Raw genomic sequence first — 23,635 nt, 5'->3', positions numbered from 1 at the left:
TTTCTTGAATTAATTTTTACTATTATATTTATTGTTTTAAGATTAAAAAATCGAATGTTTACCGTCTTAATTTCTTGGGGGGGGGGGGGGTCTTAAAAGTTGTCAAATTTTACTATTGGACCCTATGGGAATTTGTTGAAAAAGCGCCAAATTATAACATTTTTTCCATTTTTTTGTTTGTATTTCTGCCCTAGAGATTTCTTTTTCAGCCAAGTACGTGAAAGTTATTGTAAAAAGTCACCAAATTGTGAAATTTCAAAAAAGTTGACCATCTAGGTTGGTCTATGAAGTATTACAAAGTTTATTTTTTCAATGCCCAATATCTCTAAAATTCCCATATATTGCGGTATAAATATATATCGGTGCAGATGAATTATCGGCGCAGATGAATTATTTTGATAAAAATAGCAATGTTTAGATTGCTAATATGTTTCTTTGATGTTCTGTCAACAGGTTTTAGTAAAATATCCATGGACGTCTTGAATATACAAGCGAGTAATGTGTCATTCTTCAGCGTCATGCATTGCTTACAAAATCGGAAAACAGTGGCGTCGTTAGATCCATTTCAGCGTTTCTTCCTAATTATTGTCGTAAAAGCACATTTTCAGACCCATAGGCGTTAGAGATAATGTTAATTTTGTATTGAAATCACAATATTTGGGAAAGGTGTAATGTCGCACGTATGACTGCATGAAATTAAAAAGCTGCGCAAAGTCATGCGCACTCGAATTAGACTCGGCCTCGTTAAATTGAAACTTTTATGTTAATCATTTTGACCTTTTCCATATTAAGCCATGGCAATAGATATAAATTATTTTTATGTAAAGTAGTCTGAATAGTATTTATTATTGAAAAATCCTGCAAACTAATGCGTGAACTTTTTTGCACAAAAAAATCTCATATTTGGGCTATTAAAATTCTAAATAGATAATAAGCTATTTTCTTGTAACAAGCCTTTTTATACAACTTTAGTGCTAATTTGGTGCTGATTGGTTGGAAGTATCGTATACTTTAAAGTAATGAAAGAAAATAAGGGGACCAGTGAAGTAAATGTTTAGTTATTGGTCAAATATGCGAATTTCAGGCAATAAACAGAGTAAATTTTATAATGATTCCTTCATTATATCTCCATTTTTTGGCAAATTCTGTTGAGAAAATGTGAAAAGCTTGTTCTAAGAAAATTAATTGTAACCTATATTAATTTTAGCATATAAATGAAATGACGAGAAAAACAAATTCTCTGAGTATGTAGGGCTTAAATCCAAGATTTTAAGTTTAATAAATGTGTAGATTTTGAATTTTTTCTTCTAAATATCCTTCCACTTCAAGGAATAGTCATGCATATATTTTTTTCTTTAATTTTGTGAGAAGACTGAAAATTAAATAATGTATAATTTGTATTGCTTAATTCAAACACAGTATGTTTTAAAAATTGATTTGTAGTAAGTAGTTCTGAAGTTAAAGGTTCTGGCCAAAGTTTTCTCAAAAGCTGACGAGTTGCATACCTTAAAGTTGTAAAGCAGACAATAAATATTTCTTAAAATACACGATTTGTATCTTGGAAACTATTATCGTCATTTCTATAGAATATTATTTACAAGATTTCTATCATACCAATTACCATTGTAAAGTAGGTCAAATTTCCAATCTGTAAGGAATTCAAAACAAAATGCATAATAATGAATGTTGATGATCATAAAGTCATTTCTTTTTTTAGGTTCAATTATCTGTGCTTAATTATAGTATTGATTATTGTAGTTATCAATATTTTATGTTGATATGACTGACATTTGTGAATGTTTTAGATTATTAATTTAAAAATGATGTAATGAAATACAAAGATACTGAACAGTAATCAAGTTCAAAAGTTCATTAAAACAATACAAAATTGGATCAGAACAAATACGGGCTCTAAAAACATCAGAGGTGGGATCAGAAGCCATGGAGGAGTAAGCATCTCCTGTCTACCAATAACACCTGCCGTGTGCTCCTTATCATATCCGCAGACAATTCAATGAGAAAATAATGATCTAGCAATTTACTGTAATCCAACTTTTATTCGCGTGCGAGAAATTATTGCGAGTTTCGCGACCTACTTTAACTCGCGAATATTAATCGCCGCAAACCATTTATTTTGCTTTGTATTTGTAGAGAATCTTTCCTAAATCGCGAAAATTAATCGTCATTGATTGATTTCAAACTGACGAATCGCGAATAAAAGTTGTCGCAAATAATAGTTGGTTTACAGTATATGAAAAACGTCAGTCAACATCTGACTTAATGTTAGATTATATTTGTTGACAAGGTCATTATATCGATCATAAAATATGTGAAATATCGACTTTAAACGAGAGTGTTGATATCTTTTTTTCATCAACTTATTTGTCCATCGCTTGCATCGCTTCAGAAATTGTTCAGTATGTAGAGTGTGCTCTTGAGTATCGAATCAGACTCTGTGGTATGTATCTTTTATTTCAAACTCAAAGGGATATATTGAATCAACGTAAGAATGAAAATTAATAATTATTGTTACTTACTGTTAAATGAAGCATTATAGCTGTCTATGGCATTTCGGCAAATCAAGCTTGCCCTTTCCAATTTTTCCATTTGTTCATATTTCTTTCTTGAAGTCTATAATAAAGTCAAAAACAATTTACAGTTGTAAAATATTTTCTTCATCCTACGAATTGAAAGTGTTTATATTTTGCGAGGCTTGCAGATCATATATGTACAATTTCAACGAGATGAAAAAAAACCTTAAAAATCTAAAGACAGTTTTAGACGGGTCAGTCCAGAAAATTTTTCAGCAGTTATGAAGTTTATAAAATTAGAAAAGTTAATAATTAGGCCCCGTCTTCCAGTACTGTATCAGTGATGTGATTTTTAACTTAAGAATAAAGTGTAAAGATAACACACAGTAAACAAAAGTACAATAAAACAATACAAATTATGTGCACAGGAAATATGGACTTCTGTAAAAAGAGGTGGGATCATTTACAATGGAGGAGTGAGCATACCCCGTGAGCAACTTGTTATGATCGGTTAAACAGAGAATTCCGCAGACAATTCAAGATGAAAATTATGGCCTAACAATTTGCTTGAAACAATTGGTTTGAAGTACAGCAGACAGCATTGACCGATAGAAAACTTGAGGTCATCACGTTTATCAGTTTATTTCTTAGTTTGCCATTAATGTAAATGTCTGAAATTTTCTCTGATTGATGAATCTATATGCAGTGTAAAAGTTACAGTGAAATGTCTTCTCAAAATTATTTGTTTGTTTTTAATTTTGTATCGTCGACCTTACTAAGAATATCTTTACATCGATAGGCTAGATCTGCATACGTAGTCATGACGTAGTGTTCTTGACATGGAGAAAATTATTCGTAGACAAAATTACAAAATATGAAAACAATAGTATTGTTTATAATGACTCATTCACCGTGATATATTCAGGTCATGTATCAAATAAAATATTTTACAAATATCTAAAAAAAAAATACATTATGAATAAGACAGTTCTATGATTATTAATAAAAGTCGGGAAAGAAATATGCGGGGCTTTATTTATACTTTTTTCCGTCTTTATAAGAATCTCTGCATAATGTTAATTCTCAGCACTTAAGTTGCCTCAACTGAACGACATACAGAAACTATTTACATTTAAAAACGACTTCAGTCCTTCAGTTAATCCTCTTAAATAAGGAGATAAGAAAAAAAAAAACATGTTTGCACGTACGAAAAGTCATTGCTTAAGATGTTTCTTTTTTATATTCTTATCATAGGTTTTTAACAAGCAATTCTACACAACTTACATAGATTGAAAACAGTAATTGAACCCAAAAATAGATTGTATTTGTTAACATTCATCATAACAACATTGACTATAGGTATTTTTTTCCTTTCAAGACAATTAACTGATATGCAGGCCTGGTTTCATTTGAGAGAAAAAACAAATGGTCAGGAGGTTTGGATTTTAGAAAATAACAGAACTAAGAACTTCAGTATTTATGTTAATTGTATTGCACAAGATAATGAAATCTTTATCAAACGACTGTAAATCATTTGACTATAGAAGTGAAAAATTCAGAAATTAGTCTGTCAGGTCGTATCTTTGTATTATATCTGATCTGTTCGTTTCGTTACATGCATAATTGTCGCCCGCATAGCGCAGTGGTTAGAGCTTTCGCTCTAGAGTCGCGGAGTAAGGAGTTGATCCTAACGTCGCGGGTTCGAATCCCTCTGTGGGACGTGGAGACCGGTCCTTTGGATTAGACCGTATAAACCGAGGTCCCGTGTCGCAGTAGGTGCTGGCACAAAAAAGATCCCTCACTGCTCAATGGCCCTAAGTGCCGAGTATAGGTCAAAATTTGCAGCTCTCCACCAGCAAGTGGTGGCGTCTCCATATGAGTGAAAAATTCTCGAGAGGGACATTAAACAATAAACAAACAGACAAAACAGGCATAATTTTGTGCATGTCTTTGTCTGCTAGATATACATGAGAAAAGATGACTTTCAAAAGTGTAAAATAAATGTAAAGTATTTTTGACTTGACAAGGATTTCAAAATATTGGTAAAAGATTGAGTACTCATCGCGATCATGCATAGAGTTTGTCTGCAAGATGACTATTAGTTAAGAAGATTTAATGAGATATTATATTGCATTTTCAATGTATAATCAACTTAGCCCCACCCTTCGGCTTTAACCCTGAACCTTAGGGCCATGAATTTTACACTTTTGGTAGAGGGTTCAGTGCTTACAATACAAATTAATACAACGGTTTGAATGCAAGCGTAAATATGATTTCTGGAGATTGTATCAAGTTTGATGGTTTTGGCCACTCTCTTTATGTCCTAAGAAGGCAAAGATACTGTATTTCACCATTAACCCAAACATGCTTTTCACAAAATTCTTGAAAAATGTTGAAATATGGTTAAGCAGTTCTGAGCAAGAAGCTTAAAATGTTCAAAACGACAGAAGACGCAGGACGACGGTCAAAACAAATAGCAACAGATAGCAAGAGAGACTCAGTTGACCTTAGAACCACACATTTCCAGTGCGTAGTGATTATTGTATATCAAAAAAAGATAGAAATAAGAAGAAGTTTCACAACATAATGCAGCGCTTTAAGCATGCCAATGAAAAAAATGAAGATAACGAACACTATTTCTATATGTAGCTTGTAACACGAGATTTGATTGGTTTGTAAGCCGCGGGTATACATAGATTTCCGTACACCCAACTTGAGCCTGTTGTGAATAACGTGACGTCACCATAAATGGTTCTCTATCACAAAAAAAACCCAAATAACATGACGTCACGACAGTTTTAAACATTATTATTTATACTTTGGTTTACAAAGAATTAATTTGGTTACATATTGAATAAATTCGTTATCCAGGTTCAATCAAGGGTTTGAAATGCATTCAAAACCTTTACTGAAATCATTGTTTCAATAGTGAACGTTATTTCAACAGTGGCTGCAACATGTGAAATGCACTTTCAACCACTATTGAAATAATTATTTAAAAAGTGGACGTTATTTCAAGTGGTTGCAACAGACGCCACTACTTGCCTGTGCAGAGCTGCAAATTTTGACCTATGCTCGACACTCAGGGCCATTGAGTAGTGAGGGATCTTTTTCGTACCAGCACCTACTGCGACACTGGACCTCGGCTTATACGGTCTCATCCGAAGGACCGGTCTCCACGTCCCACAGAGGGATTCGAATCCGCGACGTAAGGGCATCAACTCCTTACTCCGCGACTCTAGAGCAGACGCTCTACCACTGCGCCACGCAGGCGACTCTTGATCCCCATGTATTGAACACGTAGACTAAACTTTAATAAATTCAATCATTCTTAATGACAAATCTTTGTCAATACAGACGTTCTTAGTGAGATAATGATATCATGACACTTTTGTCATGTAACCATCGACAAATATCTAATGAACATGTTACCACTACGCTATAAATCACATTAAAAATAGTCGATATCAAACAGATTTCAAACCCTCTAGCATGACTATCAACTGGTAATTACTTAATTGACATTGATTCAATTTTACGATTTGATCTCTAGTATTAAGGGCACAGTGCGCTTGAGGAAAAATTATGATTTTTGATCCATTTGAAATTCTCTTGTGTTTCTTTGCAATTTAAGTAATTTGATCTCAGAAATAAACATGACAAAAGGAAAAAAGATCAAACTCTTATTTAAAGCCAAACTACCATATTTTACACATGGTTCAAAAAGTACAGTAGTTAATATAAAGTTAGTAAATTTCAGTGATCACTGTGATACAGTTTGTTGCTGATAAATTACAAAAGTATTTTGAGAACTTCACACGTCGTTTTGTCTGATCTTCATATGGAATTATTGAAATTATTTTGCAGACAAAAGTTCAAAAAATAATATTTCATAATAGGAATTATTAGACAGAAAGAGACAGTGCATTAATTCTAAGCACACATGCATCATCTTGATAATTGCTCAGTTTACTTCGAACAAAAAAATATGTAAGCATCTTCGCTGTGAAACTGCAGCAAACACAAACTTTTTGTTTAGCTCTCTGATGACTAACAAAAGCTTAGATTTGTTTTTTAATTTTTTGTGTAGGCTTCGATCTACAAAATAGAAAAAAATATATTTCTCTTTACATCACAATAAAAAAAATTCACACGTTTTACACGTACCTATATGTATATTTAAAAAGCAATATGGAAGTATTTTACAAAAGTCCCTTCATGTACAGAACATTCACAAGAATGTGCTTTAAAAAAAAACCTTGAGTAACATACTACTTTAGAATGCGATGTCGCTGTAACTTTCGTTGGTTCCAAAATTTGCAGGATATCGCTTAAGTTTCGAGTAAGTAACATGTAATGCTGAATATATTTCAAAAATACATTGTTTGTTATAATCGTAAATAGCATAATAAAGTACACCGCCTAGGTGTATGATACGCCCGTCAATCATAAACGTATTAGCGTGCAAGGTAGAAAATAGTGTCTTTCTGGGAACAAAATTTCAATGATTTTTGCATACCAAATGTTTGATGTGCATCTCCTATGGTGTAATTTTAATTAAAACAAACAAGTAATAGCTTTTCAAAAAAGCTTGCCTGACTGACTTAATCAATATCTATGGAACGTGTAAGCAAGAAAAGTGCTAAACGTTCTCGTCATCAAGGAGCGACATAGTTGCGATACTTCATTACACAAGATGTACAATTGATTTTCTCAAATGTCATAACTTAATATTACAGATTAGACATGCCACTGTTTGGTCATTTATTAGTGAGCCCATGGGCTGACTAGTTACGTCGGGATGAAACTGCAAGTGCACTTGCGTAGATTGTAATTCTGGGGGAAAAAAGACGAATCGTTCTAAAGAAATTCATATTACTCTCTTACCAGAAGGAGCGCTTCTTCATGCACACTCTCTGGTCAATGACAGATTGATGAGACGGTCTCTATTTATAGACTGATCTGTTCCCCGTCATTCTCAACGACAGAGTAAATTGTGAACAGTTTTAACTAAGAAAGTTGTCTTGAGACAAAAATGCTTCAATGCTGCTCTAGGACGCAAAGTAAATGGCATGTATATTTTATAGCTAGAGCAAAACAAGATATTAATACCCCCCCCCCCCCCCCCAGGGAAAAAAACCTTTGCGATGATGGTCTTACCATATATTATGAATGAGTTTAAAATATTATCTTTATGTACAGTTTTAAAATCGTTTACAGTTTTTCTTTCCAATCGATATCAGGATTTTTCTCATTTCTTCTATAATAACGTGTTTTTTTTTAATGAAATGAAACCAGTTCAGATATGATGTCTTCTGAAATCATTTTGCCGATTCTTTACTTAGAACCTTACGGGAGTGAAGCCCATTTCCTCTATGAGTACTGGCCTACACTCTTGTCACAGTATTAAAAAGAAACCCTTGTACATCAGAAAGCATTGAATAATATGCTATTGGCTGATTTTCTAAGCTTTTTAAGAAGCTAAACTTGTAACCTACATTATTTTGTAATATTGAAAGAAAAGGTGGAAAACAGATTGAATCAAGAAGGGGTGTCCCATTTACTAGGTGGAGGGAGTTTGTTTACGATTGGACTATTGGTAACCGGGAAACAAAATAGTAAGAATAATCAGAAAATCCATTGCTTTAGTGTTGTCTGTCCATATACAATGTGTTTTTTTTAAATGAGATAAAATTTGCAGTTAATAAAAAATCTGAAGCTTAAGAATCAGGTTAAAGAACAAAACTTTATTTATTTCGATAGGATTATCACACCCATTCAATAGGACAATCCAAGAAAATGGCGCGAAGATAATTTACTTGTGACATTTGGCGCAAAATGATTGTGCCACCCCTTTCGTAGAAGACAAATGGACTGATTCAGTAGTTTAGAAACGCAGGAAAATGTTACACGGACATGTCCGTATATAGAATCGCAAAAAATAAACAGGTGCATGCAAAAAAAAAAAAAAAAATGAAGGAAGTAAATACATCATTATTTTGCATCAGTAATATGGTTCTTTCTTATGCAAACTGTATTTGTTTAAATGCAGGTAACAAATTCCGATGTAAATCAGCTTGCACAAAATCTAGCTCACTAAGTATGATCGCTTAGTTTCGGACCATGGAAATTTTGATCCTTATACTGCCTGATGCACTTGGCGTCAGGCAATAATACGTCATATATTTGTCATCTGGTGGTGTTAGAGTTTTACAAATACCCATCTGCAGCTTTGTTTTTTGTATTTTTTATAAATGAAATGAATTAATATGACATTTAACTCACTCTGCAATTTGTTGCTGAGATATCAAAACTAAAATAAAAATGTTTTATTATACAATATTGAATTAATTTTTAAAACTTTACACCAAGTTAATTTTGAATGTAAAGACTAGCCAATAAGAACTATTTAAATTCTGAAAAGAAGGAATAAATTGCAGTTAAGAGGCCAGATCCCTCGGCCCAATTCCCAAGAGATATTGGTAGCTCCTGCTTGATCGGAGATGCTTAAGCAGAAATCTTCTTACACTAAACTCATTAATTAATCTCTGATTTGACACATTGAATTTATAGCTTGATAAGTACCTCAATCGGACAAGTGGATTTTCTCTTGTTATTAACATAAAAGAAATCATATTTTTTTTTATATATTGCTGTACGGTATATATAATAGTATAATGAAAATAAGTGTATAATCTTGAATTAACAGCTTTTTAAATACATGTATAATTACTGCAATACTCTACATCTGTAGGGATGATGTAATTAAAAAAAAATGTCCTAACTTTAACCTTAATTAAAAGTCACAGTGACCTTTTAGAAGGATGCAACATACCTTCTACCTACATGTAAGATGTGTTAAGTTTGATGATTCTATGTCCTATAGTTTGGAAGAAAATATCGACCATTGTAAGAGTACATCGAGACAAGCACATAATCACGCTTATACATTTAACTTGCAAGATTTCTATTCAAGATTGATATTTTTTGACCAAGGGACTTATTTTTGAAGTAGTTTGGAAAAGATAACAGACAAAAATCGCACCGGAATATGCAATCTGTCAAAATAATCGTAACAGAATTAGATGCGAAGGAACAGCACTAATATGCTTATTACCTCTGTACACATCAAAGTAGCATCAGAACTCAGTACGGAGAAAGCGCGGAAAGTGCACTCCTCCGTTTATGAGTATCGTAATTAATGCAATAGAGAAGCATAAGCCTATACCAAGAAAACTGTAAAGAAGTATTTCGGAAGTCAATGCTTTGCTGTTATATATATGCATCGGGTACTGAAGAAATTGTTACACAGAAAATGATCGACACAGATTTACGTCCAATAATTAAGTTTACAGTTGAACTCGAAGATTAATTTTAAGTCATTGATTTCAATATCTTTTTCCTTCCTCATTTTGCTTCACATCAAATAATCTGCGCGGTCAAATGATCTTATATTCTTATGTAAATCAACATAATTAAAATAATTATACATGTTTCTAAATACACTTAATATAACCAGATTCATAATTGCATGCAATTAGTATTTTTCATGTTTTTTTTTATGCATGAAACTAATGCCACATTGATGTAAATTTTTTTCTGGACACGAATAATCAAACTGCAAAAATTAATTTGAAATTTAATCAATGGCGCCAAAAGACTGATATTTAAATCATGTACTTTTAAAACTTATTCAAGTATGAGAAGAAAGCTTTCAAATACATAGTTCAAATAAAACAATTTTGACAAATGTTTATACTTTTATAATTAAAGTGCACTGGATATGTAGACAGTTTGTAGTCTCCATGTGTATTGGACTCTACCGATAAAAAGACGGTAAAATGATAACATCACTAAATAGAGATAGAGTATAGTAGCAGAAAAAGAAGCACTCATTGCGGTGCGTATTCTGCTAAAAGTGCATTCATAAATACCTCTTTTCCGTAATTAATGTAATTAAAGAGCACTTGAAAAGTTAAGGATAAGCTAATGATTAAAAACTACCGGAAGTTATAATCTAATGCAATTGATCCAACAATATGTCCTTCAAAGACAGTGTACACCCCCTGTCATTACTGCATTGATTGCATAAGAAAAAAACCGTTTTCCACTCATTGAACTTAGTAAAATATCAGACATTGTACGCAAAGTTTGTCCACTAAAGTTTATAAAAAAGAAGTTAGGGAAAGGTTTCTCTGTCGTACTTGTGTTAATTGTTGTTTTTTTAATTTCGCAATTTGAAATATAACCCGTGCGTTTGTTCTGTTTACGTCATTCACTTGATTCGACCCATCCTTATCTGTTTTAGAAATTGTTTTTAATTACTAGAAATTCAAAATTTTTCATGTCTTTATTTAGTCTGCAAAGAATCTTTGGATTGATTGATAACTATTTTGTAGAAAGTGAGCAAAAGGGGTTGAATGGGGAAAAAATAAATATTTTATTACATATTTAATGACCCAAGGGCCTTCATGGTTACCTGAGTAAAAAACGAACCCGTGAAGGATCCATAGAATGACATTTTAGTAAATATAGACAGATGCCTTTTCAAAAAAAGAGAACTCGTAAAGCTTACCTTCTCATATGCCATTTGCAAAAAAAAAAAAAAAACTATTTTGTTAAAAACATTCTGATTGTACATACAAGTACTCCGAAGTTGATATTAAAATGATGCTTGAGTTTTTGGTTAACAATATCAATGTACACGTAGTTTTTGGAGGTCAAGTCTTCCAACAATCTGTGGTATTCCCATGGGTTCTAATGGAGCCCCATTATTAACAGACCTATTTATGTATTCATATGAATACATATTTATTCAAAAATTTCTCTTGCTCGATCTGTCCTTCAATTCAACATTTAGAAATATTGACGGCGTCTTATCAATTAACAATAGTCATTTTCATTCCTACGTTGATTCAATATTTCCGTTTGAACTAGAAAATAAAATACATCACAGAGTCTGACACATCTATTTCATGTTTCGATATTTTGTAGGAAAAAATTTAATGGAAACCTAACGATAAAACTTTATGATAAATGTGATGACTTCAACTTTTCTATCGCCAACTTCCCTTATTTATGTTGCAATATACCATTATAACCTGATTATGGAGTTTATTTCTTCCAGTTGATTTCTTTACGCAAGAGCATTCCCTGCATACAAACACTTTCTAAAACGAGGCAAGCTATTGACAAATAGGATGATGGTACAAAGATAGCAAAATCTATAGTCGATTCAGCGACCTTGTCAGCAAATAGTCTGTCGTTAAATCGAATGTTGAATGGTATTTTTCATCAAAATTGTTAGACCATTTTTTAATTCCTATGGGATTTTTATTAGAGCAGATTTATCAAATGTGAATAAGAAAAAGAATGATTTTAATTTATTTTTCTTAACACGGAGTATGATCATAATAGAACCCTATCGCAACTCCAAAACCCCTGACCCATATATTTCACAATTTTGGGAGAAGCCCTCAGGCTCATCATAACCATGCACTAAGTTTGTCTGCAAGAGCAGAGAAGGTTTTCAAAGAATAAACGAATTCTTCACTATATGATCAAAAAAGTTCCACCACCCCTGCCTTATGGGCTATGAATTTCACAATTTTGGAAGAAGCACTCTTGCTCATTATATCTATGCACTTAGTTTGTTAGTTTTGACATATGTCACCTAACTAGGCACTGAGAGTGGTTATAGAAATTTTAATGCAACATCTTCTATCAGGAATTAGGCAGGTACATTATTTTATCTTTCCTTGAATAAAAATCCGAAGCTATGTTTATATACATGAGTTTATGTGTGATACGTCGGAAGATTACATATTATCTTGGCTCTTCAGAACATAATACTTTTTATCTTTAAGAAGATAACAGAAACAAAAGGTCCAAGGTCCTCACTTTAGTGTGACAATGTTGTGAAGGATCCATAAAATGGCAATTTGATGATTATATAATAAAGCTAACTGAATTGTTAGAATAGGCGTGTCGCTCAAAAACAAAAAGAAAGAGGGCGATCACTGATCACCAAATAATTTGGTAATTTTCAACATCTTTAGAGTAGTTTTAATTACTAGACATATTTATGCCTGAGCTAAGTACACTTCCATCTGACACTAACCTCAAGTATAAAATAGACTGTGCTCTTTTAGTAATATTTATAGTACAAATTTAAAGTATTTTTATTTTTTGTTTATTTCTTACAAACAAGTTTACCTGGCAAAACTATAAAAACATTTTTTTGCATTATACATTAAAAATCTTGTGTAATTCTTTTAATCAATACAATGATTATATTCATCGTGAATGGAATAATTAAGGGGATTAATTTCTCTTAAAGTAGAGCCAAAATTTAAAATTTTCCATATAATATAAATATGGCAACTGTCCTAGCACCAGATCCCCTAACTCAAGGGCCATGAATTTTACAAACCTTTGCTCATCACAACTATATTTGGTTTGCCTGCTAGATGCCTTAGAGCAAAGAAGAATTTTAAAGAATTTTAAAATGCATTTTTACTATATGATCAAAGGAGCCCCTCCGTAACACCAGAACCCATGATCCAGAAGCCATGGATTTCATGTTTTGGAAGAGATCCATGCGCATCATAACCATGTAATTAATTAGTTAGTTTCTTTGCTTGGTACACAGGGGTAGAGATTTTCAAGAAATAATGTAGTTTGACTTTATTATCATAGAGCCCCATTCTAACACCAGGCTCCGGGGCCATAAATCTTAGATGTGCTCACTTTTGATCTCAGTCTGACTTTTCTACTATTAATTCTTTTGGCAGAAGTCAGACTGAGATCAAAAGTGAGGTCGTCTAAGTTTTATGGCCCCGGAGCCAGAACCCCTTAAATTACCCAGGGATATCATTAATTTCACAATCATGTAAAGATACCCGTGCTCACCATATCTATGGATTTAGTTTGTCTGCAGTATATACGTTGAGGGGAGAAGACGTTTAAAGATGCATTTTTTTTTAATAACCAATAGAGGCCTAACACCAAAAGTTTTCCCCATGAACAATTAAACAATTTCGGTAGAGGGCTCCATGCTTATTACAATAATGCCAACAATTTGAACATGTACTGGCATTAAGTTTTACATCATAATAAGTGCAATTTATAAATCGATGATATGCCCCAGAACAAAAACTTACAACAATAGGAAAATTGATTTGTCATCATGCAACTTTCATTATTTTAACACCCAATGGTATTCTCTAATCAACATGTCTAAAAATGAATTGAAGAGAATGCCAATCTGTCATTCGGAATACAATTTTACAGTTAAACTTTCAATTCTTCAATAAAACTTTTAAAAATTTTCTTATCAATTTATTTTATCATCTATGATCGCGATATTTCAGGAAGCAAAATGTTTACATGAGATATGCCCTGGCTCCACTGATACCATTTTTTTTATCTCAAAAGACTGAAGCCAACTATCGACATTAATAGATCTTTTTTTTTTTAAAATCCTGTGATATTCTCATTAAAGGCAGCTATAGCTTCCTGATAGACGCGACTATAACAGAATATAAAGCAATTCTTCCGATTCAGCCGCTCAAATTAGACATGTAATAGCGGGAAATTACTGAATATGATCATTTCGTTTTTCTTTTATCATGTCACATCACCCCCAAAAGCTCAATATTGTTGCAAGTGCATGTCACAGTAATTAAAATTACCCTGGTAGTATACACTACACATAAAATCTATATTCGGAGGAAACAATTTTGATTCATGCAAATGGATGCAAGCATTTATTCAATGGAAAATGTGGTCTCGTCTAAGCTACCGCTGGCATCAAACTCTTTGAGACTGAATGAAGTTCACGATCTTAACTTCTTGTTAGCTGATTAGCTGATTGATTTCTTCAAACCGGTATTCCACGCACAGATATTGTATGCAGTAGAAACAATGCGAATAGAAATATTTACCGTGTAAACGTATGTAAAATATTTTGCCAGTATCTCTATCACATCGAATAAATTTCCGCAGAACTGACGGCCTGCAGTGATAACGACTGATAATTGATTTAATGTTTAAGATTCAAAGGTCAGGAATTTACTGTCTGTACATTCTCATTAATCTATAGGCATCAGCTGTTTGTATACACATTTTGTAAAGATACTTTGTCGGCTAGACGTATCAGATAAAGATTAAACTCTCTCTCTCTCTCTCTCTCTCTCTATATATATATATATTGAATCTATTCAACATCAATGAAATTAATGACCATAAGTAAATGTCCGAGCACTCTATCATTTTTGTACATACAGGGTATTTAGATTAAGTGCCTCACGCAATTAAAGAAACCCCGGGAAAACAAACCACACTTCTCTGTTAAAGATATGTTTTATATTTTGCCAGTTTTCATGAATCTGAAGAAATTTCCACTATTCTCTTGAAACTCATTCTACTTTCCTGTGATATTTTCCTCCATTAGCATAACCTTGCTGTTTTTGTTATAAAATTAGGTTTGTCATATTTTATTCCTGCAAGACCCTCTCAGAAAATGGAAGAAGTGCCACAGGTCTCGATTTCCTTTCGCTAAGAATCAGTCAAAATGGAGACATAGATAATTGCATGGTTATTGACTGTGTTACGGTTTGATGTGGAAATATTTACATTTCCAATGTCTTTGTCCGAGATAAAATTACAAATTGTAAAAATACTTTATTTCTACATAAATCTACTGGTTCATTGATAAGCGCGGTTAAAAAAAATCACGTGCGGGGCGGGACAAATAAAGACAGAAGCGGGGTTATTAGCACGGGAATTTGCAGAATCAGGAGCATGTAAATATAAGGAATAACTGTCAGATTTTTTGGATTCATGACGATGATCAATCGATTGGCCGAAGGCGTTTATGCATAAAATTATCACGCAAGCCACTCGAATGATCACATCATGAATCCAAAAAATTAGACAGTTATTCCTTAAATGTGTTGGTTTAAAAGATGATTTTATCTAAAATTTCACAGTAGTATGTACGAAAAAATCTCAGTTTCGTCAACAGAAAGAGATTGAACACACAGTCCAAGCAATATTCAAGTCAAGGAACAAAAGTGTATTGTACGGCAATAGTTTTATTCTATTTACTTGGATATGGATTTTGATCTATGTTTATACGAGGTTATGTCTAAAGTTGTACTTAAAACTATTATAAGCTATTTTATTATTTTCTTCTTCAGTGATCAGAATGAAGATTTTTTTTTTTACTTTATTTTACAAACAATTCTTTATAACAATGTAAAAGATAAATTTTTGGTGAAAAAGAAAAAAGATTCTTTTTTCTGAATAGCCAAGACATATCAGAAAAAGATTAAACTCTCAAACTCTCTCTCTCTCTCTCAATTTTGAAATTATTCAGTATCACTTAATCAAATGAACATGAACAGATGTCCACGCAATCTATCCGTTTTGTAGATGCAGTTTATACAGAATGAGTGCATCAAGCAATCAAATAAACTTCTGGAAAACAAACCGCATTCTCTCAGTTTATATTTTGCTAATTTTCATAAATCTGAAGACCTTTTCAGAAAATGGAAGAAAATGCCACAGGTCTCGATTTCTTTTCGCTAAGATTCAGTCAAAATGGAGACACAGATAATTGCATGGAATTATACTTTGTTACAGTCTAAAGTAGAAATCTGTTGATAATTTTTTTAAATCGACATTTCTAACTTTTTGAATCTAACATCTAACAATTCATAAAAATCTCATTTTCGTCAACAGAAAGAGATTGAACACACACTCCAGACAATATTCAATACAATTGTATGGCAATGTTTTTTTATTCTATATACATGGATTTTGACTTATGCTTATATGAATTCATGTCTTAAAATATACTTAAAACTATTGTCAGCTAGCTCATTGTTTTCTTCTTCAATAATCAAAAGAAATTATGATTATTTTTACTCTTTTTTACAACCAATACTTTAAAACAGTGTAAAGGTTCAATTTTTAGTTAAAGAGAAAACGAATTTCTTCCCAATAGTCAAACCTCATTTACCACAAAATATTTTGCTAGATTCCTAAAAAGTATATATTACTTAATCATGTTAATATTCTGTTCAAAGAATACATCATATTCTAAAGTTAGCAATTTTCAATGACATTTTTTCTAAGCAAGTTACTTAGAAACTGCTATTCCGTAGCTGCTTTCATTTATAACCCCTATTAGTTTTCCTGATTGTGTTCCATTGCCGGAGTTTGACTGTCATTAATAAAGACCACTTTCTCTAATGTTTTCTCACAAAAGCCCCTGTAAATTAGCAGGATATTGCTATAATGCCGCTAGTACGCCCTGATGATACAGCTACTCGAGGGGAATAAAGCGCTTAATGCACAGAATCCGCCAAATCCTGTCATTACAAACAATCAACTGAAATATTCTATCGCAGATAAAATAAAAGTATAATGATGTGCGATTACAAAGTGCTATTAAAGAATGGGGACTTTGGTATTTTATTCTTTACCTAATGGTATTTCTTCAGGAATGATTTTATTGCGGCAAAGTCATCAGATCGTAGTTAATAATTTATTCTTCAAATAATAAAATATTGGTCCTCTCATCAAACTACAATTTAAAGTTTGTTTTATATAATTAATATACTTGTATCAAAAATATGAGAAAGAGAATAGAAGAATCTTACTGCATATTTGTAGAACAAAAGCCTGAAGAAAAAACTCCAACCTTCTGTTCCCTAGAAAATAGGAACAGCAAAACGATTGAAAATGTGTATTTGATGATGATTTCTGCAAATCAAACCTTGTTTTTGATTAAAACATGCAGAGAGATAGAATTTACGGTTATCCTAAATTCTTACCACTTTTCATCATTTACTTAGATATATAGAATGTTTAAATAAACTAAAGAAAGCTAGTCTTTCAGAGATTTCCAGACACAAGATATTTCTGATATTACAAAAAGAACCACATATGCTTGCATGTAATCTTTTTGCAAAGCAAATTTTATGCTATAAACTCTTGAAATTCACTTAAAAGTGGGAAAGGTTGGAATATAGCAAATTTATGATCATTGCGTATGCAAAGCTGTTACTCAATTTTAAATTAGAATACAATCATCGACGTTTTATCATGAACTAATGTATTATTCCAATTGTCATATAAACAGGGGACAAAAGAAATACTTTATATTTCTATCGAGGTTTCATAAAACGACAGAGTTAATTGCTCTGAATCTATTTCTGCAAGGAACGTAATGCAATGTAAAACATGTCTACAAATCAGTAATAAATTAATTTTGGAAATGATAAGGAAAAAAGCATCATTGGAATGACTTAAGATCAATGTGTTAGATAAACAGACGGATCAGTTATATTGCATGCACAATTACCAATTGGTTGTGTAACCAGACACGTTAATCTTATATATTACTTTATTATGTATGACGAAAAGAAACAATTACAACTACTTTTCTTCTTTCATATGTATGTTATTTGACATAGAGAGAGAGAGAGAGAGAAAGAGAGAGAGAGATTTACAAAAAAAAAGAATACACTCTACCGCCCCAGCCCAGGGTTTAACTATTATTACAGGAGAAACGTGCTAAATCATGCACTCTACAAACTAGCCAAGTTAAAAATAACCTATAAAATTATTTTTGATCTCATAATGTACATCTTCCCCTTTTTACATTATCTAATCATTTAAAAATTATTTATAAGGGTCGTTTAGAAAACAAGATCTGAATCAAGATTCTGAATCTGACTTTCCTATGCTTGTAATAAAGTGCCAATACCTAGAACAAAAAAAAAATGAAATATTACACAATATGATTGATTGATTGTATGCTGTTTAATGTCCCATTCGATAATTTTTCACTCATATAGAGACTTCACCATATACCGGTGAAGGTCTTTAAATTTAGACCTATACTCGGCACTTAGGGCCATTGAGCAGTGAGGGTCCTTATCGTGCTAACGCCTACCTTGACTTCGGTTTTTAAGGTCTCATCCGAAAGACCCGTGAATCTCACTTCTAATTCCGGGCGCTTGGCGAAGGAACAGTAACTTTCTATGTTGACGTCTTACATGTAGGTCTAACGCGGCACGGTACGGGCCTCCCGATCACGAAGCGAACGCCCTACCACTAGGCTACCGTGACCGGTCTACACAATATGTAATGAACACTTAAACTTCATCTACTCATTCCATAAAACATAAATGTTATATCAGGTATGAGATAATCTTTGTGATCAACCTTCATTGTCTCTGAATCAGACATTGATGAAATCCATACCACAGACATGTCTTGGTGCAGAAGTAGTAAAAATGGTGTTGGAAGTTTCACATGTTCACCCATTACCATTGAAATTTGCCACTTTTAACCAAATGAAAAAAAGAAAAGCTAAGAAATATAACTCATTTTTATCTGTATCTACTGCACTCACACATAAATCATAGGGTCATAAGAAAACATGATCACATGAGATTTACAGGGCATATAGAAAGGCTCTCTACAAATATCCCCACTCTGTGAAGGTCGTGCAAAATGACAGGGTTTCTGAAAATGTGAAAAATGGTACATCTACTAAATTAATCTAATTTTTTTCCCAATAGCTAACCACAAATCGTTTTTTTTTTAGCCAAAAACCATGAAATTTGGTGTCCATGAAAATGCAATGAAAACACATTACAAGTTCTCAACATCTCCTTGAAAAAAAATTCATGAAAATAAACATAAGTATTAAAATTTACTCACTTGAGCTGTTACATAAAATCGACGTGTGGACTGTTCCCTCGAGAAAAGAAAATACATGGCCTAGCGCACGTACTTCGTCTATATAGATTTTTGAATACAAGTTTATTAAAAAAATTGGGGATCAATATTATTTCTACACTTCAATGGTTGGTTGGAATGTTAATTTTTTTCTAAAAAAAAATTGATGGCGTTGTTTTGAAAAAAAAATTGAAACTGTTCGTATTTTACTCAAGATACAGTATGCTAGTATGTTTTTTTTTTTAATTTTGCATTCCGAATTCACCACTTGGTTATCCGTGTAACGACGGTTCTATTGTCTATTGGGATATGTGAAGGCGGGAAGCTCGTTATATCACATCAACACCAATCCTTCATTTGTGAGGTAATTAAGTGGCATGGAAATGAAATCAACCAGAATGCATGACATGATATCAAGACATTTATTTTTGACGTATGAACGAGAAAAGATCAACACGCAGGAATATGAGAAAACTTTGGATTCACATTTATTTTAAGTGAGAGAAGATATATTTTAAAATCTGCTTCACTTTTGTAAAATTTCCAGATAACGACTGCTGCATGTCCTTCGTGCAACTAAGCACGATTGTACGCGAATGACCCATCATGATATTGCAAGTTAAACCGACACGTGTCAGATTTGTCCGTGATATGCCTTTCTTCTTTATGATTACAGTGAGAGGCAATACGTCATTGTGAAACTCAAGAAATATATTTTCAAAACATCGTTAGTTTTTTCTTTAAAGATTTGGAGAAAAAAATCATATAACCATAAAGTTTGAACACTTCAAGGAGACGTACCATTCTGCAATAAAGTTTCAAGACAGAAATATGAATCAGTGCCACGGTTTGACATTTGATAGAAAATGCTATCATGCTTCTAATGATAGCGTCGCTTAATATGTAACAGAGTTACATTTTCCTTATGGATGAATATAAATATATCCCTTTTTATTTCTTGTTTTTATCTGTACAGTAACAATCAATTTTAGGTATTTGAATATCAAAGAATTTCCAAAGGAAATATCAAAAGCCAGGAGACCGTGCCTAATCAATGTTGAGACAAACGGATAGATGATGTGAACATTATATAGTAACATCTGCAATCAGAAAAAAAGCTCAGACTACTTTCCACTATATTTCAACTTGAAGTCTACACTCTGAATTTTCTACAGCTATACTTCCCCAACTGCTGCTTCCAACATTTTCAATTATAAACAACCCTTACTGTGTCTACATATTGAAAATCCAAAACAAAATCCTCTTAAGTGTTCTTGCTCTTCATATACACAATATAATTCAATAAGTGCTCTGGATTTGATATTAAAAGGAAGCTGTAGTTCCTTATTGACAACATCTCTGTAGTCCAATTCTTTCAACAGACCCGATGGACACTAAATGTCCTCCTTAATTAGCCGTCCTGTTTTATATTACAAAGAAGCAGAATTTAATACATGTAAAAACACTTCAAAATGAGAAGACACCTAACTTTTAAATCGACATTCAGATACTTTTTTAAGTTAACAATATTTACTTGCATTCATACATAATCTGTCACATCTGCTTCTTTTTGGATGTTTATTTTAACTATAAACAACAATGGCCAGCAAACAATTTAAGTGAATAACAAATGGGATGACTTCAACTTTTCCATGGTCAATTTTTCTTATTTATGTTGTAATATTCCATTTTCAGCTGTATATGGTGTTAATGTCTCCCAGCTCATTCGAAACGCCAAACGATGCTCTGAGTACGATCTTTTTCTTTAGACTTAAGCAAGTTAGTGACAAATAAGTCAATGTTTCAGTAATTTCAACAATTTAGTTAAAGCTAGTATTTTGCAAAATCTATAGTCGTTATAATGACTTTTTAAGCAAATACAACCTTACATTGGGTCGTATTTTGACTTACATATTTCATACCAAAAGTAACGCCTTTGTTTTTATGCTAAATTTGACTACTTTTTACTCTTTCTACCTAATCAACTGGTGATGCCTACTTCTCCTATAAACCTGATCCCACATCTGAAATTTACAGGGATCCGTGTTTTATGTCCTGTTCACAGATATTATATGCAGTTTGTTTGTTTTTTGAATCCATCACTATGCGTTATCGTGTCATCTTTTATTTGACAATAAACTAGTAAGGAAATAACGCAAGTTATTCGATGTTCAGTACAAGTTTACGAAAAGTATTTTTTCTATATTCACAATTCATTTATAAAGGGAAACTGCATCTTTTTTCTATTATGATTATCAATTTTAAGATGCCCTGCTCCATTCTTTTATAAATTATATCAATGTTTTTCAGAGCTTAGACAAAAACTGAATCAAGTAGGAGATGGCTAAGAAAATCAGCCTGAATTCTGTCCTCGAGAATGATGTTTCGTAAAATAACAACCACCAATATCTAGAGAGCATTATAATTTTATCTTAGCAATTCTATAGAAAAAAAATGGTCAGGGTACCAGTTCAATGTATACACAAAAATTTCTTTTTCTTTGAAATTAAACTACCGTTGCATTCATTGTTGCATATTGATTTTCCTTCATGTTTGAATAGGTTAAAATAAAGTTTAAATCAATGCTATTAGAAAAAAATGTATGTATGTTATAAGGTATGCAGCTTTCCATTGAAAACTTTCTCTTACGTTCCCCCCTTTCGGGTATATTCACAGTCCTCAGTCATTAACTACACCTCGATATAATTCGTTTGTTTGCAAACATAACCTATTTTGACTAACGTGTTTCATACCCATTGTTAAGCCATTGGTTTAACACTAATTTGGACTAACGTTTATTCTCTTTACCTTTCATACAGATGTTTTTCGGCGGATGTGACCTGTCAAAAAGGGATGCTTACGCCTCCTAGGCACCTGATCCCATCTCTGGAATTTCCATTTTAATTCTAGTATTTCAAATCAAAGAAGTTAAAAATGAATTTTTGTGGTATCGGAAGCACTAAGTTGCTTTATAAATGGTAAGAAAGTTTTACAGCGTTTGCATACTACATCATTCACATTTTCAAAAGGTATTGATTTTCGTTCAAAGTCTTTTGAAAACTTGGAATCATGTTTCAAAAGTATAGCACAATTCTTCTTCTAAAGAAGGTAAAGATAATGAATAATGATCTATCTAAAAATATTTAAAGTACTGAAGTCATAAAAATTAGTTTTTTTTTACATAAGTCACATCAATTCTAAAGAAATTTCTTTTGCGACCTTGTTGTGAAATAGATTTGCCTTTGATTTAAGGAAAAACTTTTGCACCTACTATGTAATCTCTAAATCTTTGATGATGGACTTATCTTTGTAGCATAGGAATTGATAATGCTTTCCAACATTTACTCTTAAATTCAACATTTCTTTAGAAAATAAACTTCGGTGGAGTAATGAAAATTATCAAAATGAAAAATATTCATAAACATTTAATCTTCGGCCGGTTTAAAAAAAATCATTTTTCATAGAAATTTTTTTTATAGATTAAAGTTTCAGACAAAATCTTTCACTCATCTAGATCTCTGTCAATATCTTCTTTTTGAAGCATTACTTAACATACATCCATAAATATTTTAGAATTTATCAATCACCGAATTTCGGCGTACATTAAGGAGATAGATAAGACAATAATCAGATTCAGACATTCTATATATCTCATTGACCTAGATTTTTGTACCATTTTATGGAGAGCCATCTGAGATAATGCTATTTTATTTTAGAATGGCTATTACTGTTGTTTTATCTATGTTTCTTAAGACAAGCTTTTTTATTCAAAGAGTTTTTAAATTAAAATGCTCGCAGATATTTGATATTGCTCGATATTTCTTTAGTATTAAAATATCTGGCAACATATTCATTTTCAAGAAAACAATGCTTTTATCTTGGCTTGTCTGTCTGTACAATGTCTAAAAAATCAAGAATGCATTTCGATAGCTTTTTGCTAGTTTGGGACATGTACTATACGAAGCTCCACATCTCGATGCGATTTTTTGTGGACCAGAAGATTCTTGGTTTGAATCCCAGTCGTCCAAAGGTTTTCAATACTTCTGTTTGCTGTCCTGAATATCGAAAACCACAAAAGCTTAAGGAAACCAAGTATATCTAACTTGATTACAAAAATAACAATACTAGAGTGTCAGAACTTAAAACAAATGTGTCCATATAAACTTGCCCATTATAATATTTGAATACTTACCACATGTATATCAAAATGATGGGTTATTGGCAAATGTATGGGATTTTTAAAGTAAGACTACATTATCAATGATATTTTCTATTCTCCTAATATTTTTACAACTTAAGTACATGTATTTAGTTATCATATACTCCATATCAATTATTGTAATAAT

At 32.2% G+C, this 23,635-nt stretch overlaps 1 protein-coding gene across 1 annotated transcript in view; it reads right to left on the bottom strand.

The window, feature by feature from the left end:
- The window catches only part of LOC133194156 (parathyroid hormone/parathyroid hormone-related peptide receptor-like), a 62,561-nt gene that overhangs the window by 17,316 nt on the left and 21,610 nt on the right, over nt 1-23,635 (bottom strand). Inside the window, exon 2 of the mRNA XM_061330149.1 lies at nt 2,538-2,631. Coding sequence (XP_061186133.1) covers nt 2,538-2,631 — 94 coding nt within the window. The remainder of the gene's footprint in view (nt 1-2,537; nt 2,632-23,635) is intronic.

The sequence above is a fragment of the Saccostrea echinata genome, unplaced genomic scaffold (assembly GCF_033153115.1).
Source record: "Saccostrea echinata isolate AGI-Se365-2 ecotype Australia unplaced genomic scaffold, CSIRO_AGI_Sech_v1 ptg000028l, whole genome shotgun sequence".
NCBI lineage: Eukaryota > Metazoa > Mollusca > Bivalvia > Ostreida > Ostreidae > Saccostrea > Saccostrea echinata.
This window is presented reverse-complemented; position numbering and strand designations above follow the sequence as displayed.